This window comes from Physeter macrocephalus, chromosome 5, assembly GCF_002837175.3.
Source record: "Physeter macrocephalus isolate SW-GA chromosome 5, ASM283717v5, whole genome shotgun sequence".
NCBI classification, from domain to species: domain Eukaryota; kingdom Metazoa; phylum Chordata; class Mammalia; order Artiodactyla; family Physeteridae; genus Physeter; species Physeter macrocephalus.
In genome coordinates this window covers 78,430,820-78,452,520 of record NC_041218.1, presented here as the reverse complement: position 1 = coordinate 78,452,520, position 21,701 = coordinate 78,430,820, and the positions used below count along the sequence as shown (strand labels likewise).

Below are 21,701 nucleotides of genomic sequence, written 5' to 3'. Positions count from 1 at the left end.
TTGGGTTTTGTTTGTTCTTCTTTCTCTAGTTCCTTTAGGTGTAAGGTTAGATTGTTTATTTGAAACTTTTCTTGTTTCTTGAGGTAGGCTTGTATTGCTCTAAACTTCCCTCTTAGAGGGCTTCCCTGGTGGCACAGTGGTTGAGAGTCCGCCTGCCGATGCAGGGGACATGGGTTCGTGCCCCGGTCCGGGAGGATCCCACATGCCGCGGAGCGGCTAGGCCCGTGAGCCATGGCCGCTGAGCCTGTGCATCTGGAGCCTGTGCTCCGCAACGGGAGAGGCCACAACAGTGAGAGGCCCACGTACCGCAAAAAGAAAAAAAAAAAAATAAACTTCCCTCTTAGAACTGCTTTGCTGCATCCCATAGGTTTTGGATCATTGTGTTTTCGTTGTATTATGTCTCTAGGTAAGTTTTGATTTCTTCAGTGATCTCTTGGTTATTTAGTAACGTACTGTTTAGCCTCCATGTGTTTGTGTTTTTTTTATGTTTTTTTTCCCTGTAATTGATTTCTAATCTCATAGCATTGTGGTCAGAAAAGATGCTTGGTATGATTTCAGTTTTCTTAAATTTACTGAGGCTTGATTTGTGACCCAAGACATGATCTATCCTGGAGAATGTTCCATGTGCACTTGAGAAGAAAGTGTAATCTGCTGTTTTTGGATGGAATGTCCTATAAATATCAATTAAATCTATCTGGTCTATTGTGTCATTTAAAGCTTGTGTTTCCTTATTAATTTTCTGTTGGATGATCTCTCCATTGGTGTAAGTGAGGTGTTAAAGGCCCCCTCTATGATTGTGTTACTGTTGATTTCCTCTTTTATAGCTGTTAGTAGTTGCCTTATGTAATGAGGTGCTCCTCTGTTGGGTGCATATATATTTATAATTGTTATATCTTCTTTCTGGATTGATCCCTTGATGATTGTGTCGTGTCTTTCCTTGTCTCTTGTAACATTCTTTATTTTAAGGTCTTTTATCTGATATGAATATTGCTACTCCAGCTTTTTTTTTTTTTTTTTTTTTGCGGTACACGGGCCTCTCACTGTTGTGGCCTCTCCCATTGCAGAGCACAGACTCCGGACGCGCAGGCTCAGCAGCCATGGCTCACGGGCCTAGCCGCTCTGAGGCATGTGGGATCTTCCCGGACCGGGGCATGAACCCGTGTCCCCTGCATCGGCAGGCGGACTCTCAACCACTGCGCCACCAGGGAAGCCCCTCCAGCTTTCTTTTGATATCCATTTTCATAGAATATCTTTTTCCATCCCCTCACTTTCAGTCTGTATGTGTCCCTAGGTCTGAAGTGGGTCTCTTGTAGACAGCATATATATGGGTCTTGTTTTTGTATCCATTCAGCAAGCCTGTGTCTTTTGGTTGGAGAATTTAATGCATTTACGTTTAAGGTAATTATCGATATGTATGTTCCTATGACCATTTTCTTAATTGTTTTGGGTTTGGTTTTGTAGGTCCTTTGCTTCTCTTGTGTTTCCCACTTGGAGAAGTTCCTTTAGCATTTGTTGTAGAGCTGGTGTGGTGGTGCTGAATTCTCTCAGGTTTTGCTTGTCTGTAAAACTTTTGATTTCTCCATTGAATCTGAGTGAGATCCTTTCCGGGTAGAGTAATCTTGGTTGTAGGTTCTTCTCTTTCATCACTTTAAATATATCATACCACTCCCTTCTGGCCTGTAGAGTTTCTGTTGAGAAATCAGGTGTTAACTCCTGCAGGAGTTCCCTTGTATGTTATTTGTCGTTTTTCCTTTGTTGCTTTCAATAATTTTTCTTTGTCTTTAGTTTTTGCCAATTTGATCACTCTGTGTCTCGGCATGTTTTTCCTTGGGTTTATCCTGCCTGGGACTCTCTGCACTTCCTGGACTTGGGTGGCTATTTCCTTTCCCATGTTAGGGAAGTTTTCGACTATAATCACTTCAAATATTTTCTCAGGTCCTTTCTCTCTCTCTTCTCTTTCTGGGACCCCGATAATGCGAATGTTGTTGTGTTTAATGTTGTCCCAGAAGCCTCTTACTTAGGCTGTCTTCATTTCTTTTCATTCTTTTTCTTTATTCTGTTCCAAGGCAGTGAATTCCACCATTCTGTCTTCCAGGTCACTTATCCGTTCTTTTGCCTCAGTTATTCTGCTATTGATTCCTTCTAGTGTATTTTTCATTTCAGTTATTGTATTGTTCATCTCTGTTTGTTTGTTCTTTAATTCTTCTAGGTGTTTGCTCTTTAATTCTTCTAGGTCTTTGACATTTCTTGCATCTTCTCGATTTTTCCCTTCATTCTTTTTCCAAGGTCCTCGATCATCTTCACTATCATTATTCTGAATTCTTTTTCTGTAAGGTTTGCCTATCTCCGATTCTTTTAGTTGTTTTTCTGGGGTTTTATCTTATTCCTTCATGTGGTACAAAGTCCTCTGCCTTTTCATTTTGTCTCTTTCTGTGAATGTGGTTTTCCTTCCACAGGCTGCAGAATTGTAGTTCTTCTTGCTTCTGCTGTCTGCCCTCTCGGTTTGGGGGTTTTCTGATGTGAAATATAAGAAAAGAAATAAGCCTTTCTTCTAATGAACGTATACCTGAATACTGTGCTCATTATCATCCTTAGTCACTATTTTACATTACATTTGGGGTGGATTGTATCATATCTCCTTGTTGATTATTAACGGTAGGTATTATATTAATGGCAGAGGATCATTACCCCCACACGTTGGTAAAGACTGCTAGTGATAATAATGTATTATAAGGAATCCTGTAAATTTGGTGTGAAGTAGTGGAAAGAATTCTCTCTTACAATTTGGATACTTATGTTCTTTTTAAAAATATCACTCTTATGAATGACTGTATACTTTAATGAGCCCCTTTTAGTTTAGTTGTTTTTTTTTTCTTGGCTGTGTTGGGTCTTTGTTGTTGCGCACAGGCTTTCTCTGCTTGCAGCGAGTGGGGTCTATTCTTTGTTGCGGTGCGTGGGCTTCTCGTTGTGGTGGCTTCTCGTTACAGAGCAAGGGCTCTCGGTGCGTGGGTTTCAGTAGTTGTGGCATTCAGGGTCAGTAGTTGTGGCTCACAGGCTCTAGAACGCAGGCTCAGTAGTTGTGGCTCACTGGCTTAGTTGCTCCGCGGCATATGGGATCTTCCCAAACCAGGGCTTGAACCCATGTCCCCTGCATTGGCCGGTGGATTCTTAACCACTGTGCCAGCAGGGGAGTCCCCCCTTTTAGTTTTGAAATGTGATGATTCTGTATGCTTTTATGTTCTTTACTTATCTTAAGGTATAATTCCATGTAAAGGAATATAACAGTGTAGATAAAATCTGTTTTTTGTGAAATGAATTTTTTTCTGAAGCATATTTGATAAATAGTTAAGATTACATAAGCTTGTTGTAAAGAGATGGGAATACATTTCTTTCCTACTTGATGGCTCTGTGTATATGGGACTACATCTGTGTATATTACTAAGGCAAGGCCTAAATATTAAAGATGAATTTTCACTCTTTCAAGTTTCTTTCCAATAAAGAGTGTACATATTTCACATAGTAAGTTATTTTGGCCTGCAAGAAAATTCTTTTTTTATTATTGAAGTATAGTTGATTTACAATATTGTGTTAGTTTCAGGTGTGCAGCACAGTGATTCATATATATATATGTCTATATGTATCTATATATAGATATATACGTATTACTTTTCAGATTGTTTTCCCTTATAGGTATCAGAAAATATTGAGTAGAGTTCCCTGTGCTCTACAGCAGGTCCTTGTTGGTTATCTGTATTATATATAGTCATGCGTGTATGTTAATCCCAAACTCCTGATTTATCCCTCTGCCCACCCCCTTTCCCCTTTGGTAACCGTAAGTTTGTTTTCTATGTCTGTGAGTCTCTTTCTGTTTTGTAAATAAGTTCCTTTGTATGATTTTTTTAAAATTTCATATATAAACAATATCATATTATATTTATCTTTCTGTGTCTGGCTTACTTCACTTAGTATGATAATCTCTAGGTCCATCTGTGTTGCTACAAATGGCATTATTTCATTCTTTTTTATGGCTGAGTATATTCCATTGTATATACATACTATATCTTCTTTATCCATCCGTCGATGGACATTTTGGTTTGCTTCCATGTCTTGACTGTTGTAAATAGTGCTGCTGTGAACGTTGGAGTGCATGTATCTTTTTGAATTATGGTTTTCTGAGGATATATGCACAGGAAAGGGATTGCAGGATCATATGGTAGCTCTATTTTTAGCTTTTTAAGGAAAAGTAATTTTATTTTTGAATTTATTGTCACATTTTTTGCTTTTAACTATTCGTTGTTACAATTATGTTACAAACTTGTGAGCTGTGCAAGGAATTAATATGGGTGTAATGAAGATTTTTTTAAACATAGTTTTGGTAACCATCTCATCTGTCTTGGTATGTTTCCAAAGGGAAAAAGGTAGTTCCTGCTTTAAGTTTGATGGTTTTAGTCACATTTTTTATTTCTAAGCTAACAAAAATTTCCTTTGGACATTGAAGGTGGGAAAGAAAATCTTTTAAGAGAGAGACATTTCAAAAACCGCACTTAATTAAAAGACCCTTTCATGTAAATTTTTGACTTTTTAATTCTTACGTAAAAGGTGTTACTTAGACTTGATTTGGTATTTTTAGACATTCATCAAATTGTCATTTCATTATTTTAAAATCAGTTCTTTTTGGGAAATAGATGACTAATATTGTCATCATTATCAGGAAATAGCTCAGCATCTGTGTGATGTTTTTTGGATGTACTGAAATTCTTTTTACAGGTTTGGTTTTTATAGCATGTCTTAGTTACTGTGTTATGGAGGAAAAGATTCTCACTATTCTGGCATAATGGAACTAGCCACATGACTCTAGAGAAGTAAATGTTGAATGGGAAGACTTGGCTAACTAGAAGTAAAACATGGACTCTAAGGAACTAATTTGCCTTCTTAAGGTTTTTTTTTTTTTTTTTTTTTTTTTTTTTTTGTGGTATGCGGGCCTCCCTCTGCTGTGGCCTCTCCCGTTGCGGGGCACAGGCTCCGGACGCGCAGACTCAGCGGCCATGGCTCACGGGCCCAGCCGCTCCGCGGCACGTGGGATCCTCCCAGACCGGGGCGCGAACCCGGTTCCCCTGCATCGGCAGGCGGACGCGCAACCACTGCGCCACCAGGGAAGCCCCCTTCTGAAGTTTTGATTTGTGTTGACAGGAGGCGAGTAGGCTATAAATGATAAAGCAATGCTGGGAAACATTATTTTTCTTCATTATTAACCTTGTTATAATAGAAATTATTTAAAAAGCTTTCTCACCCTTAAAATATCTTCATGCTTAGAAATAACAGAAATTGTGTCTAATGATATGCTTTGGGATATTTGCACTTTTGTTTTAGTTTTTAGCCAGATACCGAGTTACAGGCAATATAGTGCTCTGAGATTCACCATTTTAGGTTTTCATCATGCAGGTAGTGTCTTCTAGAGGAGATGATGCACTAATAACATGATAGAAAGGCATATTTTATTGACTACTGATTGATCTGTACATGGCTTTTGATGCTACAGAGATATAAGTGTTACTCTCCATGGCTTTTCCTTCCTATTACATTTACAAAGAAGAACATTTGTTAGGTAATTTTGTGTTATTCCTGGAGGACAGTAGTGGCTAAAATCTTACCAGGCTGTTACAGGTGGAAATTGAGTTCTAACCTAGCTCGTTTTGATGAAATAAACACTCTATTATTTTTATCTTTAAATGTAATTTTCAGTTCATTTCACCTATGTGCTTACTATCTTAGATGCCGTGCTTTTTTGAAGTGGTAGATTACTCCTACCTTGGGTGTGATTGCAGAGTTAGATTTCCTACTCCGTTCTATCTGTTAAAAGATTAGAGAGAAACATTCAGAAGTTTCCTTCTTTTTAGGTCAAAGGTGGAGGTGGAGACTGTATAGTTTTTGTTTATTCATTTTAGGAACACTTAGCGTTTCATTCTTTTACTGAATAAGAACGTTATACTTATTTATTCTTATTAAAAGTTTGCTGTAGATTGGCAGCACTTTTCTAGTGTATTGTCAATGAAAAGGGCATAGGACACAAAAATGAGTTTTCAGGTCCCTCCTTGAATGTGGTTTTGGTTTACCTTGTTTTTGTTTCTATTCATTTACTCATGCATTACATCTAGTATTTATCTAACTTGACTATTAGGTACAAGATACCAACTTCGTCAGAGTTACTTCCTAGTTCTTTTTTTCTCTCTCTCTTTTACATAATGGCTCCTCCGTTGAGCTCTACTTGCTGTTGTAGATAGCATTATGTAGTTGAACATTAATCTGTCTCAGCCTTTCTCCGTTAGAGTTATTTGTCTGAACCAAAGAAGACTGAAAATTATTTGAGTAACTTTTCTCAAGGATATATAATTACTGCCATTCTAGTTGCATTGTTATTTAATTACATACAAAGAATGCGGTAGGGTAGTGGTTCTCAAAGTGTGCTCCTGGACTCAGACCCTTTTGGAGGTCTGAAACGTCAATAATATTTTCTTAACAAGTCTAGGATATTATTTGCTTTTTGCTCCCATTTTTAAGCAAGTGCACAGTGGCGTTTTCCAGAGACTACATGGTATGTGATATTAGCATAGCTTGAATGCAGAAACAGATGTGAGAATCTAGTTAGCTTCTTTTAAACACAACATAAAAGATATTTGCAAAGATTTAAATAATACTATTGCCACTTTTTTGTTTTGAAGAATATAGTTTTTATTTATTTATTTATTTTTTGCGGTACGCGGGCCTCTCACTCTTGTGGCCTCTCCCGTTGCGGAGCACAGGCTCCAGACATGCAGACTCAGCAGCCATGGCTCACGGGCCCAGCCGCTCCGCGGCATGTGGGATCTTCCCGGACCGGGGGATGAACCCGTGTCCCCTGCATCGGCAGGTGGACTCTCAACCACTGCGCCACCAGGGAAGCTGTGAATAATATAGTTTTAATAAAAATATTTGTGCTAACATGTAATGGGTTTATTTGTAATTAATCAGTAAGGCAGTCTTCACCTTGCACAGTTCCAATTAGCACCAGTTTTAGTTACGACAGTTTAGTTAAATAATACCAGTCCCACAACAACATCGTTCCAATTTGACGACCACTGTATATTAACTGTGAGTAACTGCATAAAATAAAATTTTGCAGGTAGCTGTTTAGTCCACGGATCACTGTGTAAATAACAAAATGCACATCATGGTTAGTGACCAGTCACATCACTTCCTTCGAAGTCTGTCTAGGATTGGTCAGTTTGCATCTGTTACGAGTTCATACATAGAAATCAAAACCTGCAGTTGTGTTGTTTCCTTGTCTCCTCTTTGTAAACCCACATGTCATTTTATGAAAATGCATATTTGAAAGAGTGAATTGACCAACAAAGATGAAACTGTGGCACAGAAACAAAGTGATAATGCTGGAAGTGAAAATTGAATGGAACATAAATGGAGCCATCGAAGAAATAGTTGATCATGGGAATATTGATACTGCTGCTGTTCAAGAGAATTTAGATATTCAGTCACGGGAAGTTATTGAAGGCGAACATATTAATATAAATAAGCAAAGTGGTTGTGACCAAAAGGATGAAGATGTCCTAGAAGAAGTGATGCTGAAAAACCCCTTCACATTATAGGACCTCTCAGAGATTTTCACAGCTTTGAAAATGGAAAGGATAGAATGTTGGAAACTGATTCAAACTTAGAAAAGAATATGACAATTTGCCCAGGCATAGAAAACATGTTCACTTGTATTTTAAGTTATACAATGAGAAGAAAGCAAGCACTGTTCAAAATACTCTAGATAAGTTTTTTTACAAAGAAGACACTTTAATTCTCAGTATTGCTAATGTTCTAAATTACAGTGTAGTAAATAAATACGTTTGACTGTTTTTTTCCATTTCCCTATACATAATAACTGGCAGTGAGAGAGTTTTTAATGTTTTGACAAAAATTTGTAAAGGGCACAGAATAATTGTAATTCTTTCCATTGATTATTGGGATCACTCTGCATGGTTTCAGCTTGCACAGTCATTTTTATGTACAAAGGGAGGACTGCCTGTATTTTAGACATTACTCAGTTCTAATATAGTAAATATTGATAGATATGACTCATACAAACAAATCTCTTTATATTTGACTTTATACTTGTCTCCTATATTTTTTGTCCTGATTGAATAAGCATTGCCAATAAGCTTAAAACCTAAAGAACAATTTATACTCCTTTATCTCCCTCATAGTTTACATTTCTAATGATTTAACAACTCTCATCGTTATCCCCTTTTCTTCATACCCTATTGATTGTCTTTACTTAGGCACTCACACATCACCCTTCATAGGGTATGACTGTAAAGGGATGGTATGGTTATAAAGGGATAGCATGAGGGAAATGCTAGGGGCAACAGAACTGTTCAAGATCCGGATTTTGGTGGTGGTTACAGGAAGGGTATACATGTTAAAAATCATAAACTTTCTTTTTGTCTTGCTGTGACATTGGCCTTTAAATGTTTCTTTGCCACGCCTTCAAAATAGATGTTACAAATAAATCAACAAGTACTTACAGAGTACATCGTTCAAGGCATTGTCCTATGTGCTGAGGAAGATATAAACACACAGAAGCTATGTTTCTGCCCTGAAGGAATTTATATTCTAATAAAATAGAGTTAGACAACACAAGTAACAGCATAAGATAAATTGTAATCATCTCTTAAAGGAAATACAAACAAAATGCTAGTTTGTGCTAGGAATATGTAGGAGGATAATTCTTCATTGAAGAGATGGCATTTAAGCTGAGTCTTGGAAAATGCATTGGTACTTGGCAGTCATAAATAGAGACAAAGGACTTTCTGAAGGAAAAATATAGTGCACTTTACAGAGTTGTAAGTTTTCCTATTATAGCTCATAAAAACTTGGGATCTACACCTCATGAATACTCACATCCTGTTTTATTCCACTTTGTGCTCCAAAACTCTTAGAAACATTTTGGTCTGATGCTGCAGTCTCTTACAAGTAGTATTATGGCTTTCAGCTTAATAATTTCATTTGTCTTTTTTATTCTGATTTTAATGGTTCTGTGGACAGTGAACTATTTCTAAGTCTTAATGTAGTCAACAGATGGTAAATATATAAGTGAAAAGTCTGATATTTCTGTAAAATTTTCTATTGACAGAGTGAATGTGAGTAAATGGAGTTTTCAGAATATATAATCTTATAAAGTATTTCTGTAATACTTCTCTAAATTGCTTTCCTCTAGTTTTTCCTATTTAGGTGAATGAATCAAGTCTACTTAAAAGCAATCATAATCTCTTTTCTTCCATAGATTTTCTGTGAAGACCCTGATTGATCGGTCCTGCTTTGAGACAATTGATGATTCTTCTCCTGAATTTAACAATTTTGCTGCTATTTTGGAACAGATTCTAAGTCACCGGCTGAAAGGTAATAGCGCTAATGTATTATTTATTCTGCCAACAGCTCTCATATTAACAAGGTTGAAATTTTAGAAACCATACAGTCTGGTGTATGTAGGAGCCAAGCAGCATCTTGAGAAACATAAAACTGATTTTCGATGGTCTAATCTTTTGGCTGTGTCCCTGTAAAGAATCTTTATTCTTGGATTTATACCCATTTCCAGGATGCATTAAAAGTATTGAATATATTAATTGCCACATACAAGAAGCAGGATCACTTTCTGTATGTAATTAAAATAAAAGTTTAAATTAAAAGGTAGCCCATCTTCAAAGATTACTAGATGGTATTTTAATTAGTTTACAGAGAAGCATCCAGGCATTAAGTTTGTTTTCTTAATCTTTTCTTCATTAAACTCAGAATCTTTGAAAATTTTTTAGCTGTAAGTAGGTTAAAAAAGAGCTATGTAAAAGAGATGCTGGACTTAAAAAAAAATAAATCAGTAAATGTATTAATGTCAGAAATGTAAATCTCTTAAAATTTAAAAGGGAAGATAGGAGCTGTGTTCTCTCAGAATTGTAAAATATTTTAAAATTAAAAATATACATCTGTAAAATATAGCTGATAACATCAAGAAATATTATGTAGTATAAATTTTAGTAATAATAAATAATAACTTTATCACATTAATTCCATTATCTAGTTTTCCTAAAGGAGACTTGATCATTAGATATTTTCACTTAAGTTTTTATTATCTTTACAATCTTAATGGTATAGTAGTTTCAAATAAGTAATCTGTGTGGTAATATAATTTATGAGAATCTCAAATTTAATCTGAAGGTTAATCTGTTTTGTGCTTTTTGATGCTGAAAGCATCAGTTGAGCAGTCCTGTGGGCTTATAACAAATGGTTGGATTTAATAAATGGAAACACAATCTGAATTCATTCAGCCCTTTGCATTTTAAAATGGGATCCATAAAAATCACTGGTGCTTTTCTGTTAAAAGTTTGTTGTTCTGTATTTTTAAAGGGTTATTTATTTTTCTTATTTTGCTGTTCTGTATTTTCTAAAATTTCTCTCATTAATGTGTTACCTTTTATGAGAAAATAAGTTTTTATGAATGCACAGCGTCAAAGTATTTTGAAATATTGTCATGGTTACTATATTGTGTTGTGATCGTATTTTAAAATTTTATACATAATTTTATAAATAATACTTTAAAATACATCAAATACAGCAGAGCTTGATGTATCTTAATGTTCCAAGGGTTTTATCATAAGACTTCAATTCCCTTGATTTGGTGTACCATTTAGCATTTAATTCGCTCACAAAATACGTAAACAGCTGCAACAGAAAACAATTAGACCGTGTTGATAGAGGCGTGCTGAGTTACGGGGTTGGCTAACTACAGCATAAGTGGACCCCTCCTGCACACCTGTGTGCCATCTTCTGAGTCATGCCTCAGCAAAATACAGATCATAGGCCTTTAGACTTACTTCATCACCATGAATGTTATTTCTGAGAAGCCAGTGAACTACTGTGTTGAGAATAGAATCTCTAGTTGATTTATGGATAAGAATTTCACGAGTATGACAGTAAGACCGTAAGAAAGATGATCCAGTGAGGTTTGTGTGAATTTTTTAAGCTAGCTAAGATTAATAATTCAAAACATGCTTTTTAAAAAAAGTTCCTGTTGGGACTTCCTTGGTGGTCCAGTGGTTAATACTCCACACTTCCACTGCAGGGGGCACGGGTTCGATCCTTGGTCGGGGAACTAAGATCTCACATGTCAGAAATAAATTAAAAAATTTAAAATAAAAAAAAAGTTCCTATAGGTCGACTATGGTGGTCACTGTTATTACTATAGATATGAATTATGAAATGATATGTAACTCTCAAGATGAGGTAGTTTATTAAAGATTCAAGTGTCTAGAAACTTCATATAATATTGCCCATTTTTTGGTATTCTAATATGTAACAAATTGCTTTTACTTTTGGAGAAGTTATATAATTATTTGGGAGGTTTTTTTGTTTTTGGTTTTGGTTTTTTAAATATTTATTTATTTATTTTGGCTGCACCAGGTCTTAGTTGCGGCAGGCGGGATCTTCTTTGCGGCATGTCTAGTTGTGGCATGCACTCTTAGTTGCGGCATGCGAACTCTTATTTGCGGCATGCATGTGGGATCTAGTTCCCCGAGCAGGGATTGAACCCAGGCCCCCTGCATTGGGAGCACGGAGTCTTACCCACTGGACCACCAGGGAAGTCCTGAGAAGTTATATAATTATTTCGATAGTACAGTGTGTCCACTTAAAATTTAGTTATTATAACACCTCATTTTTTCAATGTTTTTCTTGGCAGAAGTACAAAGTTAAAATGTATAACTTGATGGGTTTATAAGATTTACTTTTCTCTAGCTACTTTTTATTTTTGAAATAAAAGGGTATTTAGTTTATCAATTTTTTTCCAGAGAAAACCAAAATTCATCCCCAGACACAATGTAGGCTGTGCTGACACAGGTAACGGGGAGAGCTTCATTCATTCTAACAGCCCCATTATTGAAAAAAAAAAGAAAGCTTTTAAAATCACATATATTAATCTTGTTTGCAGTAATTCCTTAATAAGATGATGATCTTACTTTTCTGGACTATATTTGAGAACTAAGAATTAATACATCACCAAATGTAAAATAGATAGCTAGTGGGAAGCAGCCGCATAGCACAGGGAGACCAGCTCGGTGCTTTGTGACCACTTAGAGGGGTGGGATAGAGAGGGTGGGAGGGAGGGAGACACAAGAGGGAAGAGATATGGGGGTATATGTATATGTATAACCGATTCACTTTGTTATAAAGCAGAAACTAACACACCATTGTAAAGCAGTTATACTCCAATAAGATGTTAAAAATAATAATAATAAATAAAAACTTTATTTCCTTTAAAAAAGGAAAAAAAGAATTAATCACAGAATATAAAATTCAAAGAGGCCTTAGTTCATGTCTTCAGTCATTTTTGGACTTTTACTTTAAAGCATAATCCTTCTCTCCAGCCCACTCCCACCTCCCCTAATAAAAGACACTGCAGATGCTAGACATATAAGTGGAAGGTCTGGTTGAAGCTGAGTAGGGAAATGGGGCATTTTGTCAGCTCGGCAGCAGTCACACCCCAGTTCCACAGCGCCACTTCAGGCAGCGCTGTGAATCATAGCTTAAAAATCACTACTCCAGTTTCCCTCCTACTGAAGCCATCCACTCAATGATATTTCCAACCGGTGGACATACAGTCTTTGTTTTAATACTTCTGATATTGGGGAACTTAGGACAGTAAAGTAGGGCCATCAATTTTGGGGCAGTTCAGATTGTTAGAAAATTCTTATGTATTAGAAGCCAACTTATCTGACTTTGCTTTTCTGCCTCTTTTTAAAATTGTGAGCCTCATAAATATTAAAAGATTGCTATTCTATAATCCTTTCTCCTAAGTTACCCTTTTTTTTTCTTCCAGTTAAAGTATCTCTGGTTCTTTCGATCTTCTGGAACCACTATAGTCTTAGTTATTCTTCTGGCTTATCACTGGTTTACTGAGATCTTAAAATGTGGTACTCAAAGCTGAGTAAAGTGCTTCAGATAGGCTAACTTCTGTAATTTGAGATTACAGTGACTTTTTGATTCCCACATCACACTTTTGTTCACATTGAAATTAAGGCCAAGTAAAATCCCAAGGCTTTTAAAAAATTGCTTGTTTTATGTTTTAGATTCTCTAAATTAGTTGCCTGAGATCAAGTTTGAAAGGAATAAATGCAGTATTATTTTCTTCATCATTCACTTTAGAGATAGATGAGGTGGCTATAAAAATGAAATTCTACTTCTGGGAAGATAAAGTGTACATACTTTCCCCTATTTCTCCCACTTACTATAACCCAAAACCCCGGACCTATAAAACAGAAGACTCTGAAAGGTAGGGAGAAGAAGTCTAGGGACTTCAGGACCTTAAGAATGGCATGGTGGTGGGTTTCTTGGATTTTCTGGTTGCTTTACATCCGACACTGAGTACTGGATTAGCCAGTAGCTTGCAGACATCAACAAGCGCATGTACACACACACAAACACACAGTCTGACAAGGACCTGCTCTTTCTAGCTAAAGGACAAGGAATAGAACAGCCTGGCAAGACAGAACACTTTTAGACAGTATTGGCTCTAATTTAGCCAAATACCACAGAAAAAGTGTGGCACTACCCCTAGCCAGGCCTGAAGAGGCTGAATGGAGAACCTAGAAGTCCACCCTCATGAGACTGTAACAGAGTATCTCAACACCACCACAGTGTGGTATCAAAAAAGACCAAGCAGAGAGCTGGCACTTCTTCCCTTTTCGGTGGTTGTGAGCCTTCTCTTCTCACCTACCCCCACAGTGTGTCGATGGAGAGCCTGGACTTTCATCCCCACCCAGCAGTAATGAGGTTGTGTCAGAAGAGGTGTATTGGAGAGTTATATCTTTGACCATCACCCAGCGGGTGACAAGGCTACCCTCAGTGCATTGTCAGTCAGCCTGTACTCCCACCTCCACCCACTGGTAATGAGGACCCCTCCTTCAAGTGTCAGTGAAGGCCAACCGGGAAACTTGGACTTCTCCCTCCACTTGCCAGTAATGAAATGTGGTGCCCTCCACCCTCCGACCTTCCCCTTCTGGAGCAGTGTCATAGAAAGCCAGTTAAAACAGAAGGTTTAGGGACTTCCCTGATGGCACAGTGGTTAAGAATCCGCCTGCCAATGCAGGGCACACGGGTTCAATCCCTGCTCTGGGAGGATCCCAAATGCTGTGGAACAACTAAGCTTGTGTGCCACAACTACTGAACCTGCGGTTCTAGGGCCTGTGAGCCACAACTCCTGAGCCCGCGTGCCCCAACTACTGAAGCCCGTGCACACAGAGCCCATGCTCCACAACAAGAGAAGCCACTGCAATGAGAAGCCTGCGCACCACAACAAAGAGTAGCCCCCGCTCTCCACAACTAGAGAAAGCCTGCACGAAGCAATGAAGACCCAATGCAGCCAAAAATAAATAAATAAATAATTTAAAACAAACAAATAGAAGGTTTAAATAAGATCATGGTCTCGTAACATAGTATGAACATATCCAGGTTTCATTTGAAGATCACTTTTCACACCAAGGACCAGGAAGATCACAAGTTGCGTAACAAAAGACAATAGATGTCAACACTGAAATGATAAAAGGTGGTAGAATTACTGGCAAAGATCACAAATCAGTCATGATAAAAAATGCTTCACTGAGCAATTCCAAAGACACTTGAAACAAGTGAAAGAGTAGAAAACCTCAGCAAAGAAATAGAAGGTAAAAAGAAGCAGCAAACGGAAATTTTGATATGGAAAAGTACAAAACCAAATTAAAAAGCTCAGTGGATAGGCTCAACAGGAAAATGGAGGGGAAAGAAGAAAGAATCAGTGAACTGGAAGACAAAACAATAGAAATTTCCTAATCAAATAACAGAGACTCAAAATAATCCAAAATTAGAAATAAGAGACTGAAAAAAAAAAAAAAAAAAGAAAGCCTCAGGGATCTGTGGGACCGTAACAAAAGATCTAAAATTCCTGTCATCAGAGTCCTCAAAGGAGAGGTGAAAGAGGAAAAGGCTGAAAATGTACTCAAAGAAATAATGGCTGAAATTTTCTCAAATTTGGCAAGAGAGGTAAACATACAGATTCAAGAACCTAAGTGGATCACCGAGTAAATCCAAAGAAATACATGCCACAGCACATTATAATTAAACTTTTTAGAAATAAAGACAGAGAAAATGTTGAAAAGTAGCCAGAGGGAAATGACACCTTGTCTATAAGGGAAAAACAATTTGAATGATAGCAGATTTCTCATCAGAAACCATGGAAGCATTTCTGTCAAGTGCTGAAAGTAAAATGTCCACACAGAATCCTATATCCAGCAGAATTAACCTTCAGTAATGAAGGGAATATCTAGACATTCTCAGATGATGGAAAACTAAGGGAATTTATCGCCAGCAGACTTATTCTAAAACTGTGGCTAAAGAACCCTCTTTAAGCAGAAGTGAGTCATAAAAGAAGGAACTTTTAAAAGGAAGAACATGGTAAACAAGAATGTGGGTAAATACAATAGGCTTTCCATTTTATTTTGTAGTTTTTTGTTTGTTTCCTCTATTTTTGGTTTCTCTGTTTCCTTTTTCCTATTTTCCTGTGAGGTACCTGAAAATTTTTTAGAATTCAATTTTTATCCATCTCTAGTCTTTTTGAGTATATCTCTTTGTGTATAGTTTTTACTGGTTGCTCTAGGTATTACATTATATATACATAACTTGTCACAGTCTGTTAGTGTCATCATTTTCCAGTCTGAAATTTAAAAACCTTACCTTTCTTCATAGACATTACTCTCCCCCATTTATAATTGTTTTAGATATTTCCCCTATATACATTTAGAATTAGTGTTATAATTTTTGTTTCCACCATCAAATTTAATTTAGAAAACTCAAGAGGAGAAGGCAAGTCTGTTGTTTCAGGTTGCTGCTTTGTCCAGCACACAGTCTGGGATAGACAAGGCAAAGGGACTTAACTGCTATGTCATTTCTTGAGTTCCAAGGTCCCTAGCCAATCTTCCTTTTATTCTCCACCTTCAGAATCTTCTTACGGTTTTTTTGCATATAATATCCAGGGTTTTTGGTTGTATTTAACCGGAGGAGAGTACATCTACTTTTTCTTTTCCGGAACCAGCAGTCTCCTTTAATTTTGTAATGTGAAGAATTGCATCAATAGTTTTTCTAATGTTAATTCATCCATATATACTTGGGAAAAATCTAACTTGAACCTCATGTGTTGTTTTAGTATACTTTATTTAGGATTTAGTTTTGATTCTGAGTTTGTGAGCAAAATTTGTCCTTTTTCTGTTTGGTACTTGTTTTGGTTTTTGTTATCAAGATTATGTCACCTCATTAGATAAATGAAGGTGTTTTATCTTTTATTATTCTTTGGAAGAATTTTGCATGGGCTTGGAATCGTCTGTTAGGGAGAATTTGCCAGTAGAAACTCTGGGTCAAGCAGGGCGGGGTGGTGTGCATGCACAAGTGCACTTTAACGGCTAATTTACCATCTTTAATGCTTATAGGTCTGTTTAGGTTGTTGATTTCTCTATTCTATGTTCTGTTCTACAGTTGTCAGTTTCTTCTGTATCCTCTTAATTATTTACTCTCCAGTGAGTTGCCATTTTTCATTTCAGTGTGACACACTTAAAGTAGATGAATTCAACTGTGAATGGTTTAAAAAAGTCAAAGCTCACTGAAGAGATCTAAAGATAAGTCACATATTCATCCTTATGGCATTGTTAAAAGCTAAGCTTCTGCTTTTAAAAAAAAACCCACTCCCTACCCTCATTGTTTGCCAGCTGTCCCCCTCCTCTGAAGGATATGGTATACAGTTGTTCTTCAATATCCATGGAGGATTGGTTCCAGGACCCCCTGGATACCAAAATCCTCAGATGCACAAGTCCCTTATATAAAATGGTGTAGCATTTGCATATAACCTATGCACATCCTCCCGTATAGGTTGAATAATCTCTAGATTACTTGTAATACTTAATACAATGTAAATGCTATGTAGATAATTGCCAGCACCTGGCAAATTCAAGTTTTGCTTTTTGGAACTGTCTGGAGTTAAAAAAAATTTCTTTTCCATGCATGGTTGGTTGAATCCATGGATGCAGAGGGCCATCTGCATTTAATTCAGTCTGCTGTTAAAGAATGAAACGAAAGCTCCATTAGTGAATACCTGGTATTATTTTCTACACAGATGTCCCCTTTTGTGTCCCTAATATTGATTATTAGTTATTTTTCTCTTTTTTCATGAGCACTATTGTCAGAGATTTGTTCATTTTATTAGTCTTTCTAATAATTAATTTTTGGCTTTGTTGATTTCCTTCTCTCCAAATACTGCTTTGGCTACATTTACAAGTTTGGATATGTATTATGTTTACTAATATTCATTTTTAAGTAATTTCTACTTTTCATTATTATTTCTTCTTTGGCTTAGTGTTATTTGGAAGTTTAGTTTTAATGTTTCTGAAAATAGGAGCTTTTAGCTTTTCATTTTTACTTCTATGTTAATTGAATTATGGTCAGAGAATTTGGACTGTATGGCAGATTTTTTGAAATTTGTAAGATTTGCTTAATGGCCTAGTTTATGATTAGTTTTAATAAATGTTCCATATTTGAAGAATGTATTCTCTAACTGTTGATTATGTTTTTCAAATGCTAGTCACATTTTTGTCAGTTTGATCTGTTAATAACTTAGAAATTTTAAACTATTTTATTATTCTGATGGATTTATCAAGTTATTCTGGTAGATATGTCTTTTTACTGTCTGTATTTTGAGTCTATTTGATGCATTCAGTTTTAGGGTTTTTGTAAATTCCCTTATTTTCTGTTTATTTTTCATTTTTGGCCTCTTAAGTATTTCTGGTGGGTTTTTTCGTGTGCTTGCTATGTTTAAAAGTATATCTAATATATTTTATCCAGCATTTCTAATTTTCTTTTGTTTTGTGTTGGGAGGAAAGATTTTCCTAAAATTACATGTTTCCCACTTGAAAGACAAATTCTTGCTATCGCTAAAGAGAGTTCTAAAACTTTCTCTTCTTTTCTTTGAAAATTATCATTGCCCTTCGTTGTTGATTTGAGTGAACAGTTAAACTTAATCGTCAAAGTGTATAATGTTGAGGTAAAACAAGTCTGGCACCAGTAGTAAGTATTCATTAGTTCCTTTTAGATAGTTTCTATTGTCATGTAATTAAAAATTTTTTTAATTAAAAAATACTCAGACAGGTGTATATATCTGTATATTATATATCACAATGCTATAGTAATATATAATCACTACATTATATATATTTATATTTAGGTAATCAGTATATAATGTATTATATATTTTTTTAAGTTTAGGTCCTTTTTCCTATTTCCCTTTTTATACATAAATTCACCCATTTCCATCCTCTAGCCCTGGCTTTTAAATACTTTATTGTTCCTGTAGATATAAGGTTTTTTTCCTACTTGACAGTGAGGTCTATTTCTGGTTATTACCCACTGAAACTATTACTTGAGTAACCATTTCAATTTACACTTCAGTTGCACGCTTCTGTTTCCTCTTTATTCCCTTCTAGCCTGTTCTTAATAAGCTTTTCCTATAGGTGGGTTTTCTCCTCCTCTTCTATGTATTACTTCATTCTAAACTCGCCATTTCATTTTTCTTAGCTCTGGAAATTTTCCTATGAAAACTTGCCTTATTTGTCTACTGTATCCTTTTTCAGACAGCATGGGTTCTGTTTATCTTATGTCTTTTAGTATGCCGTACACTTTACCATACTATAGCCTTAAAAAAGTTACAATTCAAAAAGTTAACTCAACTTATGATGCTAGAGAAGGTGGAGTAAGTCCACTACTACCCTAACTCTCTGTCTTAGCATGCTTGGGCTGACAGGACAACATAAATTTATTTCTCACAGTTCTGGAGCTTGGGAAGTCCAAGACCAAGGTGCTGGCTGATTGAGATTCTGGTGAGAACTCTTTTCCTGGCTTGTAGATGGTTGCCTTCTTGCTGTGTCCTCAGATTGCAGAGAGAAAGAGAGAATGAGAGTGCTTTCTGGTGTCCCTTCTAGTAAGGACACTAACCCTACAGGATCAGGACCCTACCCTTATGACCTCATTTAACATTAATTACCTCCTTATAGGCCCTATCTCCAAATATAGTCACATTGGGTGTTAGGGTTTCAACATAAGACTTTGGGGGGAATCAGTTCAGCCCACAGCACTCTTCTACCGATTGCAGCTAAAAACTCTGGACAGAATACAAAAAGCAACTACTTATATACTTTGGAAAGTAAACAATAGCAGCCAGGTTGGGGAGAGAGATCAAAATTTGAAGAAGAACCATCATAGGAATGAGTGTCCTTTGTATTTTTTTCCCTCCTATATCCTCAGCCTTAACCTGAGGGGCTCTTTGTCTTTAATTGTGCTATGGATGCAGACAGCAAAGACTCCAACAGTAACCTCTTTCTGGCCAGAGTATCTGGAAATGGTCCCTCTGTGAGCCAGAGAGTATTGAGGCTTCCCATTTTTTCTCTTTTTTCTTGCTGCTTTCCCCCAAGAGCAGCTTGAGTTGCCCAGGATTGTGCCATAGCGTGAGAGGTTAAAACTCTAAAACTTTTAATTTACATTAATGTTGCAGGAAAAGGAAGGATCTGGGGGCTGGAGTCTATCAGGGAAGAGAGCACTGGAAAGGGGAATGCCCTAATTCTGTATGTAATGACCAACATAAGTTCTGGCCTCACACCCAAGAATGTGAGGACTGAGCTAGTATACAAACCACCACCCAAATCCCAGAGCGGCATATATATCAGTAAGGCCCAAAGAAACATAGCTAAGGCTTTACAAACTGAACTTACATTGTAACCACTGCCCACATAAAGCAAGAAAGAACTTGTCTATCTGAATCTAAATGGGTCGATTGCCTACCAAAAAAAACCAAAACAAAACAAAAATCAACATATTTTAGGGATTTTAATAGGATTTAGAGTCTAAAGATAATATTTAAAGCATCCAGTATAAAACTTAAAGTTACTTCATATACAAAGAACCAGGAAAATATGACCAATTGTCAGAGGAAAAGACAATCAAAGATGTCAATCCCGAGATGAGTTATCAGGCAAAGATGTTAAATCAACCATTAAAACCATGCTCCATGATGTAAGGTAAATATTCTTGAAATGAATAGAAAGATAGAAGTTCTGAATTGAGAAATAAAAACCTCATAAAGGACCACATGGAAATTTCAGAACATAAAAGTAAAATATCTGGGGGCTTCCCTGGTGGCGCAGTGGTTGCGCGTCCACCTGCCGCTGCAGGGGAACCGGGTTCGCGTCCCGGTCTGGGAGGATCCCACATGCCGCGGAGCGGCTGGGCCTGTGAGCCATGGCCGCTGGGCCTGTGCGTCCGGAGCCTGTGCTCCGCAACGGGAGAGGCCACAGCAGAGGGAGGCCCGCATACCACACAAAAAAATAAAAAAATTAAAAAATTAAAAAAAAAAAAAAGTAAAATATCTGAAATAAAACATTTACTAGGTGGGGTTCTATAGCAGAGTGGAGATAATAGAGCTGTGTATGAATTTGAAAATAGATCAATAGAAATTATCCAGACTGAAGAACCAGAGCCTCAGGGACCTGTTGGACAATAGCAGAAGATATAATGTTTGCATCGTTGGAATCCCAGAAGGAGACGGGCAAGAGATTGGTACAGAAAATACGTTAAAAAAAAATAATGCTATAAGTTCCTGGATCTGGGAAAGGAATAAACTTATTGGTCCAAGAAGCTTAGCAAACCTCTGAAAAGGTAAACTCAGAGTTAAGCACTCCCAGATACATCATAACTAAACTTCTGAAAATAAAAGATAAAAAAATCTCGAAAGCAGACAAAAAAATATAGTACATTATGTACAGGGAGCAACAATTCAAATGACTATAGGTTTTTCATCAGGAACCACAGAAGAGAGTGGAAGAACATCTTAAAATTCTGAAAGCAAAGAACTGCCAACTCAGAATTCTGTATGCAGTGAAAACATACCTCAGAGATGAAGGCAAAATAAAGAAATACTCAGATGCAGGAAAAGTAAGAATTGTTACTAGTAGACCTCGTCTAAAAGAAGTGCTAACGAAACTTCTTCAGACTAAAAGGAGATGATACCAAGGAAACTTAGAACTTTGTGAATGAAGAAAGAGCAACAGAAATGGTAAATATATGAGAAAATATAGATTTTTTTCCTTCAAGATTTTAAAAATATAATTGTTGAAAGCAAAAATTACATTTCTTGAGAGGTTTCAGTGTTTGCATATATAATGTAAATGACATTTAAAACAGAGGGGAAAGTAAAGGGACCTATGTGGTCATATATTTTACTTGAAATGGTAAAATATTAACTCTAAGTAGACTGTTAAAGGTTACTTTTTTTTTTAATTGGAATATAGTTGATTTACAATGTTGTGTTAGTTTCAGGTGTACAGCAAAGTGAATCAGTTATACATATACATATATCCATTCCTTTCCCATATAGGTTATTACAGAATATTGAGTCGCGTTCCCTGTGCTATACAGTAGGTCCTTATTATCTATTTTTTTAACCTCTTTATTGGAGTATAATTGCTTTACAATGGTGTGTTAGTTTCTACTTTACAACAAAGTGAATCAGTTATACATATACATATGTTCCCATACCTCTTCCCTCTTGT

The 21,701-nt window shown here is 36.5% G+C and overlaps 1 protein-coding gene across 2 annotated transcripts in view; it reads left to right on the top strand.

The window, feature by feature from the left end:
* The window catches only part of RUNDC3B (RUN domain containing 3B), a 160,811-nt gene that overhangs the window by 17,369 nt on the left and 121,741 nt on the right, over positions 1-21,701 (top strand). For both annotated transcript variants that reach the window (XM_055085053.1, XM_024129865.3), the window contains exon 2: positions 9,323-9,438. In XM_055085053.1, coding sequence (XP_054941028.1) covers positions 9,323-9,438 — 116 coding nt within the window. The remainder of the gene's footprint in view (positions 1-9,322; positions 9,439-21,701) is intronic.